At 41.0% G+C, this 17,585-nt stretch overlaps 1 protein-coding gene across 2 annotated transcripts in view; it reads left to right on the top strand.

The window, feature by feature from the left end:
* TSNARE1 (t-SNARE domain containing 1) overlaps positions 1 to 17,585 on the top strand; it is a 444,539-nt gene that overhangs the window by 187,052 nt on the left and 239,902 nt on the right. For both annotated transcript variants that reach the window (XM_035317254.1, XM_035317253.1), the window contains exons 5-7: positions 4,851 to 4,941; positions 8,019 to 8,093; positions 9,539 to 9,595. In XM_035317254.1, the coding sequence (XP_035173145.1) occupies positions 4,851 to 4,941; positions 8,019 to 8,093; positions 9,539 to 9,595 (223 nt within the window). The remainder of the gene's footprint in view (positions 1 to 4,850; positions 4,942 to 8,018; positions 8,094 to 9,538; positions 9,596 to 17,585) is intronic.

The following is a 17,585-nucleotide window of genomic DNA, read 5'->3' as shown; positions in this document are numbered from 1 at the left end:
AGGTGATGTGGGGTTAAGAGGGGGTCTTATATACTGCACTGGGCATAATTTAGTTGAAAAACACTAACCTGCATTCCTGGCAGGAGGTCAATGAATAAGCTGCTTGCAAAGAGTGGGCAAATTCTGTAGGGGAGCAGCATCAATTAGGGCAAGCGTTCTCCTTATTTTAGCAACAGTTGCTTATTCATTTTGAATTATTTGTTTTTAAGAGTCAATAAAAATAAATAAAGAAGTAAATAAATAAATGAATGAATGAATGAAAAGAATAGTGTCTGATAGGTATTAAAAAGACCATGGAAAATTTAACTAGGGTTTGCAATGTTGTCTTAATTGCCCTGACTGCATTTCTGTGATGAAATTTATGAGGACTTCTCTCTGACTCCAAGTCAGATGCTTTACTCTAGAACCTGTGAATGCTGTAGCTTCCACCCTATAGCCGTGTTCATCTTCAGAGGTAGCACCAGAGCCAGGTGAAATACCTCCCCTTCTCTTCCCGCACAGCCATGGACCATTCCCTGTGCTCCATGAAGAAAAAATAGCACCACATCTCCTAATACTTTCAAGTGACAAGCAAATTGGAAATCTATGATGCTTTTATTATAGAATATTGTGTGGCTTGAAAATTGGAAGTAGCAGTCCATTTTTCTCCTGAGTTTTACTCAGCTAGATGATTTACACCCATGCAAAAGGCTTTGCTGACGGAACAGAATTAGAACTCTTATTTTGCTCTATTGTAAATGGTTCCTTATGCAGAAGCAGTTCCTAAAGGAAAAAAAGGGGGAAATGAGATGCCCACTGCTTTCATCCCTTTTTCTTGCAGCAGCAGAGCCTGCAGCCCTGGGGGACGAGGCACAGGCTTGTCTGTGGCCATGAGCTATAGCAGTCTAATGCAGCACAACTTTCCATCCTGTTGGTGTTTGCTAACACAACTGTTGGACACATCAGCCTGAAAATATCCGTAGCTCTGTAGGACCAGCCCAGCTTCATAGGAGACACCCAAAAGTGGTAGGTTACTACTGTGGGGTGGACTTCTCTGCAGCACCTCTGCACAGACCATGAAGGGCCTCTGTTGGCTTTGGGGCTGGAGTTGGAGTTTTCTGAAGTTGAACACCTTGGGTAGGTGGATAAAGGAGAATCAGAGCCTTCAGGGACTAAAAGTACTCCTTGCTACTCCATGGCTGTCCCGGTGGCCAATGTGTAAAGTCTTACATACAGATAGTTAGTTTGCTGAGTCCTATCTTCAGCCCCCACGGTCCTTCACAAAATCCAGCAGTACGACAGGCAAGAGGCTGGCTAAAATTTTACAGTGTGAATAATTTCCTTGTGCATGCTTGATGCATCCTTACATATTTATGTCTCCAACAAATATGGAATATATTTAAATGCAGGTACTCAACCTATTTCTGCTTGAGCCACAGGTTGTGCTGCTCAGTGCCCTGCTCTGTGTACTATAATTTTTACTTTTCTTTGAACAATAAAACTGCAGGGAGTGGTAAGCATTACAGTAAGAGGCAAGTGAAGGGTTTAAGGAATGCTGTGCTACCCAGCTTAGTTGTGCCCAAACCTACTTGACCACCCAGCTCTTTAAATGCCTGCTCCATTGCTGTGTAGTTGAGCTGTGGCAAAGGGGATATTAAATCTAATGAGGTTTAAACTAGTATTGTAAATGTTTCCTTGATCTGTACCTGAAAATCTTATTGTTGGTCTTATATCAGGGATAGATAAAAGTAAAATAAGCCATTCCTTCTATTCTAAGTGGAAATGCTGCTGCAAATAGAAAACAAAGCTCTTTGGGATTATTGTGAGTGGCAGCAGGCATCCGTCAGTCTTTGTGGTTGCATTTGGGGTCTGATTATTTTGTGTTGACCTGGTCATTGAGCCTCTACGAATGAGGCTCCTTCATTCTGTCCCTGCAGAGAGCAGAAGCAGCCATCACCACATCTGCATCTTTACCAGGCTCGTTTTAAAACGGGATAAATAAATTACAGATACGACCGCTCAAAGAACAAGCTGTAAGCAGTTGCATGCTGGGCTTTATGGATGCCGTGGACCATAGTTCCCTGGTAGAGAAAACGGCAGCCATAGGAAACTCTTAGGCAGCAGCGTGCTGTCTCTCGTATTATTTAGTGCATTGTCTTTGCAATCTCGGTGCGTACAGAAATGCACAGCAAGAGGTGTTATTCTTCCTAAGAGATGCCCTTTTTGTTTTTGCTCTTAGAGTGCTAATTTTCACAGTACTGCTGTAGCCAGATAAGTCTTTTACCACATTTATATTTTAGGCACTCCGTATCTCCATAGACTATTTAACTTGCTGTTGTGTGGAGGACTTTTTCAGAAGCACATTGTATTCATCAGAGACACCCCTTTAATTAACTTGCACACTTCCATGGGGAGAGGAATATAAAGAAAGCTAATAATAATAATAATAATAACAATAATAATAATGACATATCTTGTTACCATTACATATTAAAATAAAATGCTGCAGGGGGCAAGTTTCAAGGCCCCTATTTTTTTAATGAAGATCTTAATAGCATTTAATGTAAATTAAATGTAATCATTGTCTGATTCCTGAGCATATCTCTGAGGCTAAAGAATAAGAATTTAATTGTGCTGGCAATATAGTGGGTAATGCTAAAATCAAGCACTAACATGTTAGTTAAATGCATTTTGAATTAAGAGGTGGAAAACAGAACTTTTAGTTTTTGTATTCCTTCTCTCAGTTTTTGTAGTAGCTCAGTGCAAAGTTTGTGTGAGGTGTGGATTTATTACATGAGGAATCTGACATCAAATTTGTATTAGAATACAAATGCAGGAGACTTTCTTTAACTTTAGAAATTGGGCAGGACAGATGTATACCTAACAAACCCTTTTACTTTGGGGGTGGATAATTGCTGTTATGTAGACCCCTGGCTTGTCTTGTGGGCAGATAATTTAATGGGATCTGGATGGCAACTCCAGTGTTGTGAGAGGCTCAGTCTTGAGATGGCTCCATAAGGAATTCATGCCCTTGGTGACAAGATTTGCTTGATTAAAACACTGGGACTGAGGCTAACTGTGTAGTCCTCAAAGTGGATGATGTGACAGGATTCAATTCCCAGCTCCCTCTCCTGTGTTGATGACAATATGGAATACCTGCCTGTTGTGGATATGACCTCTCCTATGTCAAATTAAAAGTGATGCAATTAGTCATCTGGTGTTTTGGGTCCTGGGATCATAAATAAATGAAATGCATTTTGATGAATGGATCCAGAAATGTTATCTTAATTTAACTAATGAGAGCTCAGAGTAACTAGTTATCTGATCCAATCTTCTCTTCATATTAGATTATTTTTCTTTCCTGTATGGTATCTATGACTTCTCTGCACTTGCTCTTACATCTGAATTCCTGTTCTGCAGCCAAGAGATGTCAACTTCGTGGTATGCTTTCACTTGTCTACCTGTTAAGTACCATGTATAAACTTAGTATAATTTTATCCTAGACAGGATTTTATCCAAGGATTTTGTCCTAGACAGGATTTTTAATCCAAAACAGGATCCACCTGTTTTGTCTGCACAGGGAAATTGATTTAGTGGATGAGTACTTTCCCAGGGGGATGAATATTGCAGTTCTTAGTGTCTGTGTCCATCTGCTCTGACCAGGTGGAAGTGACAGTCAGTGAAGTGCTTGCTGAGAGGGTTCAATGCTTCTCTAGCTAAAGTTGTGTTTGGAAAAGTCTGGGTTTGGGGTCTGTAAGATGCATCTTACAAAGTACACTTTCTGCAGAAAGCAAGTCTTGAAAGAGTTGGCCTCCATCAGTGATGACACAGCAGCAAAGAAGGAGCTGAAGGGTTGGGACTGGCCCTGGGTCTTCAGGACAGAGGGGCCCTAATGAGTTGTCTTATCAGTTTTTTAATCAGGGAACTCCATTCACTCTACATCCCGCCCACTCTGAAAAAGAGTAGCTGACAAATGAGTTTTTCAGTACAACTGTGACTTAAATGTGTCCTCTAAGGGAGAAAAAAGATTGTTTTTTCTCAGTGTTTTTTTGAGCTTTTCCTGAGTTTTTGATTGAAATATAATTGAAAGCCACCCCTTTCTCAATAAAAAGATTTGAAGTTCTCTCTGGAGAAGTTTAGAGGCTGAAAATACCCTGATGACCTTATAATGCTTGGGAACCATGGGACTGAGGTAATAAATGCCTTTGGACAGCATTTAGGTCTCTTCCCCCTGCTTTGTATGGTCCTGACCAGAGACACCAGCAACCAGTCCTTAAAGAAATAATGGTACTGGGATTTGGGGTGCAAAGGAGAGGGAGTACTATGACTGGAGAGGGGTCTCATTTAGCTCCCTGCCTGCCTCTTTCAGTGTTTGCAATATCTTCTTTGGAGATAATATGTCATTAGCAGGGAGGTGAGGACGGTGAGGAAATTTATCCTGCTCAACATCTCCCTCTTAGAATTCCTCCTAAGCAACCCAGCTTTTCTGGGCAAGCCATCAGACAGCTCCCCAGACCCATTTCTTTCTCCTATATGACCCTACTTTTGACAATTTCAGCTGCAATACCAACTCTCTGTGATGACCTGGCTACCTGCCCACCCTCCATTTTCACTTCATCTTCTCCCACTGACTTTGCAGGTCTATCGTCTGTGTGCTGATCACAACAGGGACGTTTGGGGTATCTTCTTTCTAGGATTTCATACAGCCTCCTCATTGCTGCTCAAGGCCCTGGACTTGCTCAGTCTCTCTGTGGCTCCATGTGATGTGTGGTGTGTTGTCTCGACCACTCTGCAGCTTGATGAAGTTCTATAAGTGTCTCATTATGCAATTAATTTCAATTGCAATTCCAATCGTCTCTCCTCCTCTGCAGGCACGCAACCCAGCAAGAGACTAATAAAACCATCACGACTAGCACCAAAGCCATCAAGCAGCTGTCTGAGGTTGTCAGAGGCTCATCCAGGGTATGTGCCATTCACAATGCTGATGGGAGAGGGTGCTGGGCCTTGTGGAGGGAGGAATAATGAAAAAAGAAGTGGGTAGTGGGTGCTTTAAAGCTGTTAACTCCATGTCTTGTTATAAGTTCCTTTCCTGTTACAGAGTAAGCATAGCTTATGTTTCTAAATCACCAGTGGAAAAACAGCTACAGAAAGTAGGTTTTCCCCAAACCTGGATCATCTGGAATTGGAAAGGAATGATTCAGTAACAAAAAAAAATAGCTCACACCTATCTCAGGGCCTCCCACAGCGTGGGTGAAAGTACTCCAGAAGTTGTCCAGCTCTACACGAGCATGTAATTGGGTAAACACTTGGTAGTGCACTGGGTGCCAATGGGTTTAGAAATGTGTTCATGTGTCCAGAAAGAGCAGAGCAGTGCATTTGTCTGTGACATTCATTCAGTGCTGTATCCTAGCAGGAAGACAGTGGTGGGGACAGATAATAATTGGCTATATGGCCAGATCAGAGCTGATTTTTGAATTGCAATTTTCCCTTCATCAGTTCCATTTGTTGTGTGGACAGACTGGTCTTCTGCCATCAGTTCAACTCATATGGACATCATTGTCAAAGGAGTATGAGTCTCCCATTCCCTGACCCCAGTGCAAGGGCTGGACAAACAGATGATGTCTGACCTTTCCATAAAGGCCTTTAGACCCCCAAATGTTCCTGCTGGCTTTGAGCTGTGGTATGCATCTTGGGGAAGAGCAGCAGCTCGCCGTATGGCATCCCCAGGGAGCAAACTCCATCTGGTGTGAGATTTGAGAAGTCTCACCTGCATAGCAGGTGATTCAGCAGCTGAAAAAAGAAGGACGATTCTTTTCTCCTTGACTATTGACGTCAGTTTTCTGGGTCAGAATTTTAGCCAAATGGATTTTAAACCCCCAATCACTTCTGCCATTCTCCAAAATCCTGTACTACAACACTGTTCTCACCATCCTCACACGTGGAGGAAACTCTGCCCTTAAAATAGAACCAGGCTTTGTCCAGGCGTTTTTTACAGACCAGATTTAAGTCACTTGCAAGTGGGAATATGAGAAAAGGATTTAAGAGTCAAATCTCCCTAGGCTACCTTTATAACTGGTACAAGACCATTTGCAATTCAAACCACCTGAAAAACAAATGGATAGTGCTGTCCTCCAGAGGATAGGGAGAGAAGCTTGAAATGATTTTTCTCCATTTACAGGAATCAACCTTAATTCTTCGTAGTTGTTAAAACATGACTTTGGCTCATGATGGAATGCAAGGCCTGTTTTTTTGTTTTGTTTTGTTTTGTTTTCTCTTAAACACCAGATCCTGATGAAACCAAAATGGTCTTTTTGGAGGTATGGAGATCCGGGCTGTTTCGTGTTGTTCTCTGGCTTCCGTTTTGTGACATAAATTGGGAACAAAGGGGAATCAGCCAAGGACATGTTAAAACCAATTATAGTGTCACATGAAAACGTCATTATTAACCTTTAAGCCAATGTTGTGCCCACTGGAAACTGTCAACAGAACAGCTTTTACTGTCATGTGGAGAAAAATTGCTAAGTTAAAGGGAGAATATTTAGGAGCTGACGGAAATTGACACATAAACAATTATGGTAATATGAGGAATAAACTCACCGTTCTCAACTGGCATCACATAGTAACTTTTTCTGCTCCCTGGTCAGTTCATTTAACAGATTTTTTTTCCTTAAACTCTTCTTTTCTAACCGTGTGCAGTTTAAATAATTAAACCTACAAATTTTTATATAAAGTCTGTAGTCCTTCTCCCTTACATAGAATTAATGATTCTGAGGGGTATCGACCGCTGGGTCGGCAAGTCCCTCTTGGGGATCTGGGTAGCATTTCGAACTTTCTTCCCATAAAATTTCTCACAGCGTGAAAAGCCTTCCATTAATTTGGAGCTTTATAGTCAGTCCTTTCCAATCCATTATTCTATGTATTGCTTTGAATGCACACACATGGAGAACCAAAAAAAAAAAAAATCAACAACAAAAAAAACCTTTATTTGTCCCTTATTTTCCAGCCATAATGCAGAGCCAGCAGGGTACGTGGTGGGAGTTTCTCCGACTTCCCTTGAAGCTCCAACTGAGCAACCTGGTACTATTTCAGGAGCAAAGATACTGATATAAGTGGATCAGTGAGATACAAGGCAGGAGACTGATGTAAAATAGCACATGGTTATTTTAGGGCTTTGTTTTAAACTAATCTCAAAGGGTTTAAATAGAGAGGATCTGGATTCCAGGTTTCTGTAGGATGAGTGCTAGACCATTAGATCAGCTCTCCAGGGTGGCAGTCTTGTCTTATTTTGTGTATGTAACAAAGTTTATAGACCTTTACTGGTAGAATGGGAGTAATGATATTTGCCCTGTTCTAAAAAAAGGTTTTAAAACTTTGGATGATGAACTGTACAACTAAGATATTCTTCTCTATGAAAATACTACCATTAAAAATTAAAGATGTTTATCCTATCCTCCATAAAACACACTTCTGCATTCTTAAGCAGTTGTCTGAAAGGGCTGAAAGTGCTGTAAAGTGAACATTTCGGTGTAGTAGCTTTAGCATATTTGGGTTTTGTTTGCTTAGTCTGCGGCTGGGTTTTAGTAAGTAGAAGCAGCATACAATGCTACAGCCATTTTCTTCTCATTATGGCATTAAGGTCTGTATTTGCTTGTGCTTCATGAGTTTTTAAGAACAGTTATGGAATTGAGACTCCTACCATGTAAGCAGGCAGGAGAGAAAAATACCCCCGTGTATTTCGCTGGCATGGAAGGTGTCCAGCTCCGATTACAGACTATGCTGCAGTCCTGACATGAGTGTTACATTGGATATCCAAGATGGTATTTTTGGAATTGCTGGAAAGAACAAAGCACTGCAGCATCCCCAGTGAAACTGGATTTTTTTTAATTCCACCTTTCAGTTTTGTCCACCTTGTTTATTTGGTGTCTCCCACCACGACTGTTCCCGATAGTCAGAGTCAACTCAGGTGGTTCGAGTTAAGTCAACAAGTTCATTTATCCCTACAGACCTGCTAACCAGTCCTTTTTTTTTTTCCAATACAGCAGGAACGACTTCAGCTGGACAGGCTGAAGAACCAGCTGTCTGATGCCATCCAGAGATACGGAGCTGTGCAGAAGGTGAGGGGCTCTCGCTTCCCCCCTTCAGCGTGTGAATTGGGGAACATGCTAAGTGGGAGCTTGTCTCCCAGGGGTGTGCAACATCTGCATATTGCTCATCTCCATAGCTGCCCACGTGTCATTCCCTCCCTCTTTTACTTTATCAGCCCTGTAGTGTATCATTATATTGAAATACGCGCATGCATGTGACTGCTGAACAGTTCTGCAGCAATAGCAAAGAAAAACAAAAAACCTGTGCCTTCATAGGCTGTGTATCTAGTGGACATTTAGTGGTACCTCTGGCTTAGCCATGACATCTTTAGGGTATTTCTCTACTCATTAGGAAAGCAAGAAGTGGTTGCACAGTGTCCCTTTCCCCTTCTCTGTTTGCAGATAATGTATAGGCAATGCTGATATTTATGCTAAATGTTAACTCACCGTGTGGCTGTGCTGTGCTATATGTCTTTGCCAGGTTTCCAAATGCATCTTGTGGGTTGGACCTGTCATGGAGATCAAGCTGTTTAATTAAACAAACAAAACCTGAACTCCTGCTCTTCCATTTGTATCTTGCTCTCCCACTTTACCCCGGGAGACTCTACTGATGTGCACATTTGCTTTGCTTTTAAACACTGTAGTAACAGCCTAAATTTACCATCCTCAAGCCACGTCTCTCTCCCACACTGCTACCTGCACATAACAAATCTGAACATTAAATCAAGTTCTGTGCAAATACAACCTGCACAAATTCTCACTGCTTTCTTATACTACCACAGTGAGAAGAATATACTGGAATTATACTGGTGTAAAGTAATTTGGCTGGTAACATAAGCTTAATAATTTATCTCTATTACAACCACTCTGATTGATTCCCCAACATTTGCTGGCTATGATTAAAAAATAATAATGATTGAAAAACTATCCAGAAACTCAGGTATGGGGACTTTAAATGACTATATCCCATTAAATAAAAATTTGGAAGGATCCAGGTAAAGGACCCCACCCCCATGTGCACACACCTTTTTCATACTTTTTTTAATGCTCATGACCACAATCCATCTGAACTGTACGTGTGGCTTTTCAAAAAAACCTGTCATCAATTCAGAAGTGCCAAAATTAGCCACCGCATTTTGTGAATGCCCGGTTGCGTCAGGAAACCAATCTGAGTGGTAAATTGCTACTTATCCACGTCCTAGCTGTCAATTCTTAAATATACGTTTCGGTTTTGATAACCTTGTCATTCTGGAAGCTTTGAAGACTTTTAATTCCTGCAAGACCAAACTTTTTCATGCAGTTATACTCCCTTTCTTTTTCTAACTAGCAAGAGTTTTGTCTTTGTGTTGTTCTTTAAAAAGCAGAAGAAATAGCTTCATATGATTTCTTCCCTAAATATTTGGCTTCTGTTTTCTCAACCATTTCCCTTTATTTTTTTAAAAATTAAATTAAATTTTATTTTCATTTTTTTACAGAAAATAGCAGAGAAATCCAAAGCTTTGCTTCCTACTGGGCAGAGAAGTAGCAAACAGGTAAGTTCATCTCATGCAGCTGTTTTTCTAGTCTTTCTGGGGGTTTTGTCTACCCTGAAATTCATCAAAGGACAGTCCTGTACCGACTTCCCTGGGAGCTGGGCTCCTAGGCTAAGTGAAATCACACTCCAAGGGCAATTTTGTCAAAGGAGGTGAGATGGGTTTTTATCAAAGCTCTGTCCTCAGTTTTAAGAGAAATCGTGTATTCTGTGTTCTTCATCCACATTAAACTGTGCCTAACAATTATAAACATATGCAAATACATCATTTTTTCCCCCACTTTCTACCTATATCAGGAAGTTTGTCAAAAATACTATATGTTGTCAGAGTATGTATAATTCTATGCATATATTTGGATTCACACATGCATTCATGTATGTGTATTTATATATGATGAAATATGTTTCTGTGAAAGTATGTAACAAGTCTGTAAATGTGTTTGTGTGTATATATGTATGTGTATGCATATATTTATATGTGCACATAGTTATAAAAGTGCATGTATATGCATATAAGTGTGAGTGAGTTTAAGACAACTACTGATTTTCATGAGAGGTTTGGTGCCAGGAGATCAGTTAAGCTGTAGTGTGAGTGCAGCAGAAATTAGGTTGGCCTTTCAAGTCCTACACACCGAACAGCTTTTGGGTGTTTGCATCTGATAGCATGCAACCAAAAAAACAGAACTGTATGTCTAATTTTACTAATTATTTTGGATATCCTTGATGCTCTCATCTCTCTCTCTCTCTCTCTCTTTTTTTTTTTTTTTTTAAGGTGTGGTTAGCAGATTTTCTGCTCTTTAGTGACTCTTTATTCCCTACCTTGTTGTACTACATGGTTTTCCACATCCTCTTTAATATATATGTAAGATATAGTAAGAAACAGTTGTAAGAAATAGTTGTAACACTAAAGCTTCTTGGTAAGGGAGGGCGGTGATGTCACTGAAGACCCCACCATTAGGGTAAATCAATGTACCAGAGCTTCAATATTACATAGATTTGAGGCAGTTATGATTCAGCATCAAACCTTGTTCTTACTTGCATGGCCATAGGTGTCAATGAGCCTAAGGCCTTCGAGTGCTGAATTGTTAATGTATTCCTTTACCCTTGTCGAGCATTCTGATCGAGCCAACTGGTGATCAGTATCAGACACAAGAATTTTCTGTGGTCACAAATGGCATATTCTTGAATTTTGGTCAGATCCCATGAATGTCAAACAGTTGTTGGTTTTGATGGTTGAGCTTGGGGGCAAGGGGGTTTATTTTGCACGTCTGTGATTTATTGTCATACCATATATATCAAATAGCTTCTTGTGCTTTTAACCAACTTTGTTAGACTATAGCCTGTCAATGGAGTGTATTGCAGAGGTGGGAAGAGCTGTGGTCTCACCAGGACCACCACATGGTTTCATGGCCATGCTTATGCCACATGGTGTGGGACACTGCCAACCATTAACCAGTGCTAACAGGATGAAGAGGACTAATTACTGCATAGCTGTTGTCTATCCCTGCACCTGGCATCAACCTAGATGGGATCAGCTTTTTTTTGTATATTGAGTGGTTGATGACTCCAAAAAAAGCCTTGTCTGGAAGTGAGCAGAATTTAACAGAGGAATAAAACAAAAGGTTGGGTGAAAATCCTTGAGGCAGATGATGGCGGGGTTGGAAGTAAAGGGAGGCTGGAGGAAGAGCAGGACAAACCCTTCTACATTAAAATGGGTAGAAAGTCTGTATAAGCAACAATTTGGTGTCAGTCAGGCAGCATCAGCAGAAAACATGTTAAAATGGTTCAGCAGAAGTGTGTTGTAATATCTCCTTGGTGAGATGCTTCTGACTCAGAAGTAGGCTCACGCACTTTTTTACATGTGCCTGGCATGAATGCTTACAAGGTGTTGCTTCCATATGTATCATGCCCCAAAGCGCATCCATTTTCATGCAGTGACACTTGCTCAGGCTGGGGACACGTAAGGTTTCATGCAAACTGCTTGAAAAGGGTGATGGTTAATTTGCAGCTTTATGCGTGGCTTCTTTTGTTGCTCCTTCAAATATGAGAGAAATTGGATGTACGAAACCTGCTGAAGGGAATGCAGCGTGGTGACTGTATTACTTATTATTTGTCAGCCGCAGATTGGTCAGAACATACAAAATTATAGTTCCCACAGCAACTGTAACCTGACCAGCATGCGCATATATTATGGCATTAAAGTTACCATTCTATACAGTAATGAAAAATACTACCCACGTTCAGGGGACCTGATTTATGGGTCTTGAGAGACTGCATGGTCAACTTCTTCACTCTGGTGCTGATCCAGTGTTAATTCAAATTCTGCTTGCCTGCAGGGCTTTGTTTTTATTTTATGTTTTATTTTATTGCAGCAAATTATAAGAGGTTTGAAGAATGCTAGTTTTTCCATATGGATGTTCATATAGCTCCTCTCTTCCATCGGTGGGTGGGAGAGGTAAGGTGTTTGGTAGCACGGACTTTAATAAGAGAGTAATTAATTCCCTAGACTCAAGTAGTAGGTACAATAAGTAACAATTGGAAAGTGAAGCTTCAGAATTATTCTCCTGCCCATTGTGGTTTGCTGTAAGAAATGTTTAATTGTGTTTATTTATTTATAAAAGCAACAGAAAGGCATTGATCCAAAATTCCTTGAAGCCTGAAGTTATATAAATTCTTAATCAAATATATGTTTGTATGAATGTATTTTTGTGTAGACAAATCAATTTAGTTCTATAGCTGCGTTATGTATTGAAAGACAAAAATTTTTACAATGCTAAATGATCACTGTTGAAAGTGAGTTGTGGCAAATAATTGCAAAAAATTCCTTTCACTTGAATCCATTAAAACCAATTTTAAATATTCACCCGGTGGCCAAAATGAGACCTTGGAAGTCTCATTAAGAGAGCACACGGGGGAATCCTGGAAAGCAGCAGTTCTGTTTCCCATCTCATGTTTGAGAAATGCTGTTGCAGAGCTGGTGAGGTATTTGGTGGGACACCAGTCCAGGGATGATCGCCTCCAGTTCCTCCTTATGTGTGGGGCAGAGGTCCTTTGGATGCCACCTTCTTCCCCTTGGAGTGACCTTGGTGCAAAGCATCCATTCCTCCATCCAGACAACAGAGCCCACTGGGGTAAGGGGGTATTTTGAGTGTCCCCCAGCAGCCCAGGACAGCATGGTCAGAGGTAGGAGAGTTTGGGCAGCTAGACAGACCTTTTCCTGTTGGCACGAGTCCATCCCACAGGGCAGCAGCTGTGTATAATAAAATATGATAATGTTCTGTGTAAGCACGGAATAGATCATCCATAATATTAAAGTAATAAATGATAGCCTGCAGAAAATCCACAAGATAGCCAATAATCTCTCTGAGCACAGGCAGTGAAAAGAATCTTTCTTTTTAATTATTTTTAATTATTTTTCATCTCACATCATCTCCTTCTCATTGAAAGAAGAATATGTTATTGTGCCCATGGTTGAACAAGTTCAAGTGATACTTAACCCAACAGCAGACTACACTGAAAACCTTTGGGCTGCTAAGGATCTGTCACTGGCAGGGATAGCACACATTGTTGATGCATCTGTGACATGTTTTTAGACCACCTCCATCTCTCCTGGATCCTCAGTGACCACGTGGGGCCATTTACCTTCTCTGTTCTTGAGGAGGAAAGTTGAGTTTCTCACCATTTGAACTTTGTAGCCAATTTCCCCAAAGGACTGAGAGAGGGGAAGGAAAGCTGAGGAATAAGTTTTAAATTGAAACCACGTCAAAAATCTGAACAGACTTTTTTTTTTTTTTTTTTTTTTAAAGAGGAAACTTTCCTGGCAATTTTTAGAAATCAAAATTACAGTAATTCTCATAGTGTAATGGCACCCCTCTTCATTTCCTGTCGCTCATGGGAAGAGGGAAGGATAATTACTGCTCTGGGATATGGCAGTTGCCAAAAGAGATGCCTTTGTCTCTTATTCCATAAGCCCACTTGACCCTTTTCACAAAGGTTAGTAAATTATGTTTCTTAGAAGCAGAAAAAAATGGGTAATAAACCTCTATTTGCATTACAAGCTTCTTTCTCCTAACTGCATCAATTTATTCATGCTTTAAATTGACTTCCTTATCATAGGAAGCATCCTTTCTCTCTTTCTTCCTGTGTTTATGAAGTTGTTCTTTTTATGTGGTTAGAGAGAAATTCTCATTTTGGGGCAGTAAGATCCAATCCGTGCCTTTATGGGAGAATAATTTCTTGGCAATAATATCTGCATAAACTGCATATATGTATGTGTGTGTGTAATGACTGCAGTGACTTGGGCTTCTATTTTTGCAGGGCCCTTATCATGGTAGATGATAAGCTCAGCTATTGGACTGTGCCACCCTGAGGATCTCGCAGGCTAAGCAAATGCCAGCAGGCTATTTTTGAATGATAATTAACAATGGCTTTTTAATGCGATAGGTGCTCTTTGTGCTGGAAGTCCAAAGCCCAGTCTGAAACTGGCTTCCACTTCTGGAGAGGTTGCAGCGTGTATTTTTCTGAAATGCAAAATGGAATTTTGCACAACCAAAGTAAGGCTTTTGCCCTGACAAATGGAGCTTTTTATTTACTCATTTATTTTATTGACTCCAACATCTTATCTTAGCACTCATCCCCGATCCCAATGTTCCAGTCTGGCTGGTATATCTTAGGTAATCAAGCCTTAGCTTTGGCGATAATGTATCTTCCATGTGTGGTAGTAAGTGCTATGCCTTTTCAAGGTCATTTTGAATGAAGCTACTTCTGTAAAAGGTGTTATTTCAATAACATCAACTTTGATTTAGATGAGTGTACATCCATTAAAAGCCATATTCTAATCAACCCACTCCTCTTCTTAGGGCTGTCAATATGGAGCAGTTAAATCACTTGGCTATTTTTTCTTGACTTTATTTATGTGTGGGCATTTTTTCAAGGCAGTCATTAAAGCATTTTTCCTAAACAATATACTAACTATGTATCTTTCTCTGATAGAGGAATTTAATAAGTGGGCTGAAAGGTATCCAAATCCATTTTATATTTTTTTACGTGGCCCCTATGTTCCCAATGGGGATTCCAGTGGGCTTCAGCGAGACAGTACTAACCACTAAACTCCCTCTCTGACACATCAGGGACGCAGCATCTTGCAACTGTGGGTGTTCAAATGAAGAATCCTCCCTCCGTGCTTGCGATGAAGCCCTTGGAAAAGTGCCCGTGTTCCTCGTGCTGCCTGCAGATGCTCACGTTTGGTGGGGCAGCGGGCTTCCGTGCTGCATGTAAAAATGAACAAGAAAAGCCCCAAATCCCACTAAAAGGAGGTCATTTGCAAAAAAAAACAACAACACAAAAACAAACAAACAAACAAAAACCTAATCTTCCAAGAACCCATAGCCCCTTATTTTGTGGATGGAGAAAAATAAGAAAAGAGCAAATCCATCCCAAGCTGCCATTTCCGAAATCTCCCCAACAACCTCAGCACTGTGGATTTTCCCTAGCAATCAGCTGTCAAGCTCCTTTTGTGGCATAAGCCTGCGTTGCTTGCCAGCTTCTGCTGATTTAGCTAAAAACTGCAGCTGCCTATATCTGCACCTGACCAAAAAGTTTTGTACTCATTAACTGGGTTTTCTGTTTTTGTTTTGTTTTGTTTTGTTTTGTTGTTCTCCTTTTTCCTTTTTTTTTTTTTTTTTTAATATTGAAGTGAGAAAGGACAGAGGTCCTTATGTTGGCAGAGGATGAAGGCAGAGGGTTTCTTTTATTTCTTTTCTCCTCCACAGCTCAACTTATACCCACGTTATTATTCCTCCATAGGAATAATAACAGAATAATTCCTCCTCATAGACACAGCACTGCAAATACTTAAATACTTTTCCTTCCCATTGCTTGTGCCAGCTGCCTTTGAAGTTGTAGTTCTCCTTTCTCCTCCCGGGTGCTAAATTTAAAGGATGTTGCAAGTACCAATTTCTTCTTTCGTCCAAAGACAGCTCATTTGTGGAAGGGGCTGCTGAGCCAAGAGAGATGGGAAAAGCAATCCTCACCTGTGGCAAGCGAGGATCGGCTTTGGCAGGCCCTTCCAGATCCATCCTGACTGCCCTGTAAGAGGAAAGCAAATACAGGCCACAAGCTCAGAGCTGGTGCACGTAGGCTGGGTCAGTAGGACACCTGCCCCACAATGCTAACTGTGTAATATTAAAAAATTCATCCACGCATCGGTCTACCTGCTTCAATTTAGTTCTCTCCAGTTCAGTGGCTTTTTTCCCCCTAAATATTATTAAAAAAAAAAAAAAAAATCATTCTCTGCAGAAGCCTGATGATGCAGTAAGCAAGGGGAAGTAGTTCCTTGCTGTTGTGAAGCGGATGCTTGTCCGACCCCGTGCATGCCCTCCTCTTCAGCCCCACCTTGCAGAAGTTGCATTGCAGCAGTGTAAATTGACTTCTGCCCCGGCCAAGATCACGCAGTAACTGGAGAAACAAATGTGAAACCTTACTGAGTGTGTCACCTTGCTCCAAAGTGAAAGCAGTGTTATTTAATACATTTAAAACCCCCTGTGGAGGTGGATTATTGAAAGGAAGGAAATTGTATTCTTCTAAACCCACTCTGATGGCTGCATTCATCACATGATTAAATGTGAATGGCAATGGTGTTTCCCCATGACAAAATATATTTGAAAATAGGTTAACCCTTGGTTCACCAGGGTGAAAAGTAAAACTTCTTGACCTTTCCAGTCTCCATTTGATTTATTATCAGGGTCTAAATAACCAATACTGTGTCCACAATATGATTCCAAGTTATTTAACCCCCTTGGCTCTTATGTAGAGGGCACTGCTGTTATCACCACTATAATATATATCATCCGTGCAATGCTGTGTGATGCCCCAACTGGTGCACCTACCCAAAATCCAAATGGCCCCAAATCCACTTGGCAGCCTTGCAGTCTCAGAATTTTAGGACTGATCACCAATATTCCCGATTTACTGCGAACACAAAACCAGTCTTCTAATTAGGATTCTTTGTTCTGCTACTTCGTTCTGGTGCCTGGCTGAAAACTATAACCCAGGTTTGCATTATTTTGCCAAATTAAGCTCTCACTGATGTTTGGATTTATTGTGGAGTTTCATCTTCACTTCTCGTTCCCCCAGGATGCTCAGACACCTTTGGAATTCAATCATAAAGCTAGGTATATATCAGAGAGGGGATTTATATATAGTTGCTTTATAAAGTACACCGGGATCTTTGAGATAAGGGATGTGCTGCAGATGGTGTTTCAAATGGTTATTTTTAAGCTGATAGCAATAGCCTGCATGATAAATAAAATAAATGTGCGTGCAGATGAGCACAGGCGCTGGTTCTCCCTTATAACTCTCCCTCCAATTTGAGAAGGCGCCTGGGTAGCAGATAATTCCCTTAAGTTAAAGAGACTTCTCCAGCTGCATCTGACTGTCCGGGCTCTGAACTGAGCTGGTTCCCAGCACGTGCTGCAGGCGAAGCCCACTGAAAGCTCCCTGGACATGCTCACGCATGCATGGATGGAAACGAAAAGACTAAGCCCTGAGTGTTGCTCAGCACTGGTACTGTCAGGAGCAAATTGGTGTCGTGGGGCTGGTACCTGCTCAGCATCGCCCCTGCGATTCCTCCTGCTTGTGGATGGATCCTGGCAGCCAAGCCAGCGCAGGGCATTTGTCTCCTGGGGGTGTTCAAAGAGGCAATTCCTCGTTGCAACAGCGAGCTGCCAAGAATGCCTCTTACTGTGTCCCCTGCGGTAAAACACACCAAAATTTTGCAGCATCCCATTCGTTAATCACGCCTTAATTAAAGCTGTGTTACCGTGCAGTGTGCTGGGGTGAGCATTAAGCAGGTATTTACGCTGTGTTTATTATTATTATTATTATTATTATTATTATTATTTATTTTTATGTGATGGGTAGGAGCCTTGAAAAGATTGAGTTGGGCCCCATGATTCTTGCAAGACCCTTCCAGCTCAGGATATTCTATAATT

This window comes from Oxyura jamaicensis, chromosome 2 (genome assembly GCF_011077185.1).
Source record: "Oxyura jamaicensis isolate SHBP4307 breed ruddy duck chromosome 2, BPBGC_Ojam_1.0, whole genome shotgun sequence".
Classification (NCBI taxonomy): Eukaryota; Metazoa; Chordata; class Aves; order Anseriformes; family Anatidae; genus Oxyura; species Oxyura jamaicensis.
The sequence above is the reverse complement of the archived record's forward strand: the minus strand, read 5'-3'. Positions and strand labels throughout refer to the sequence as shown.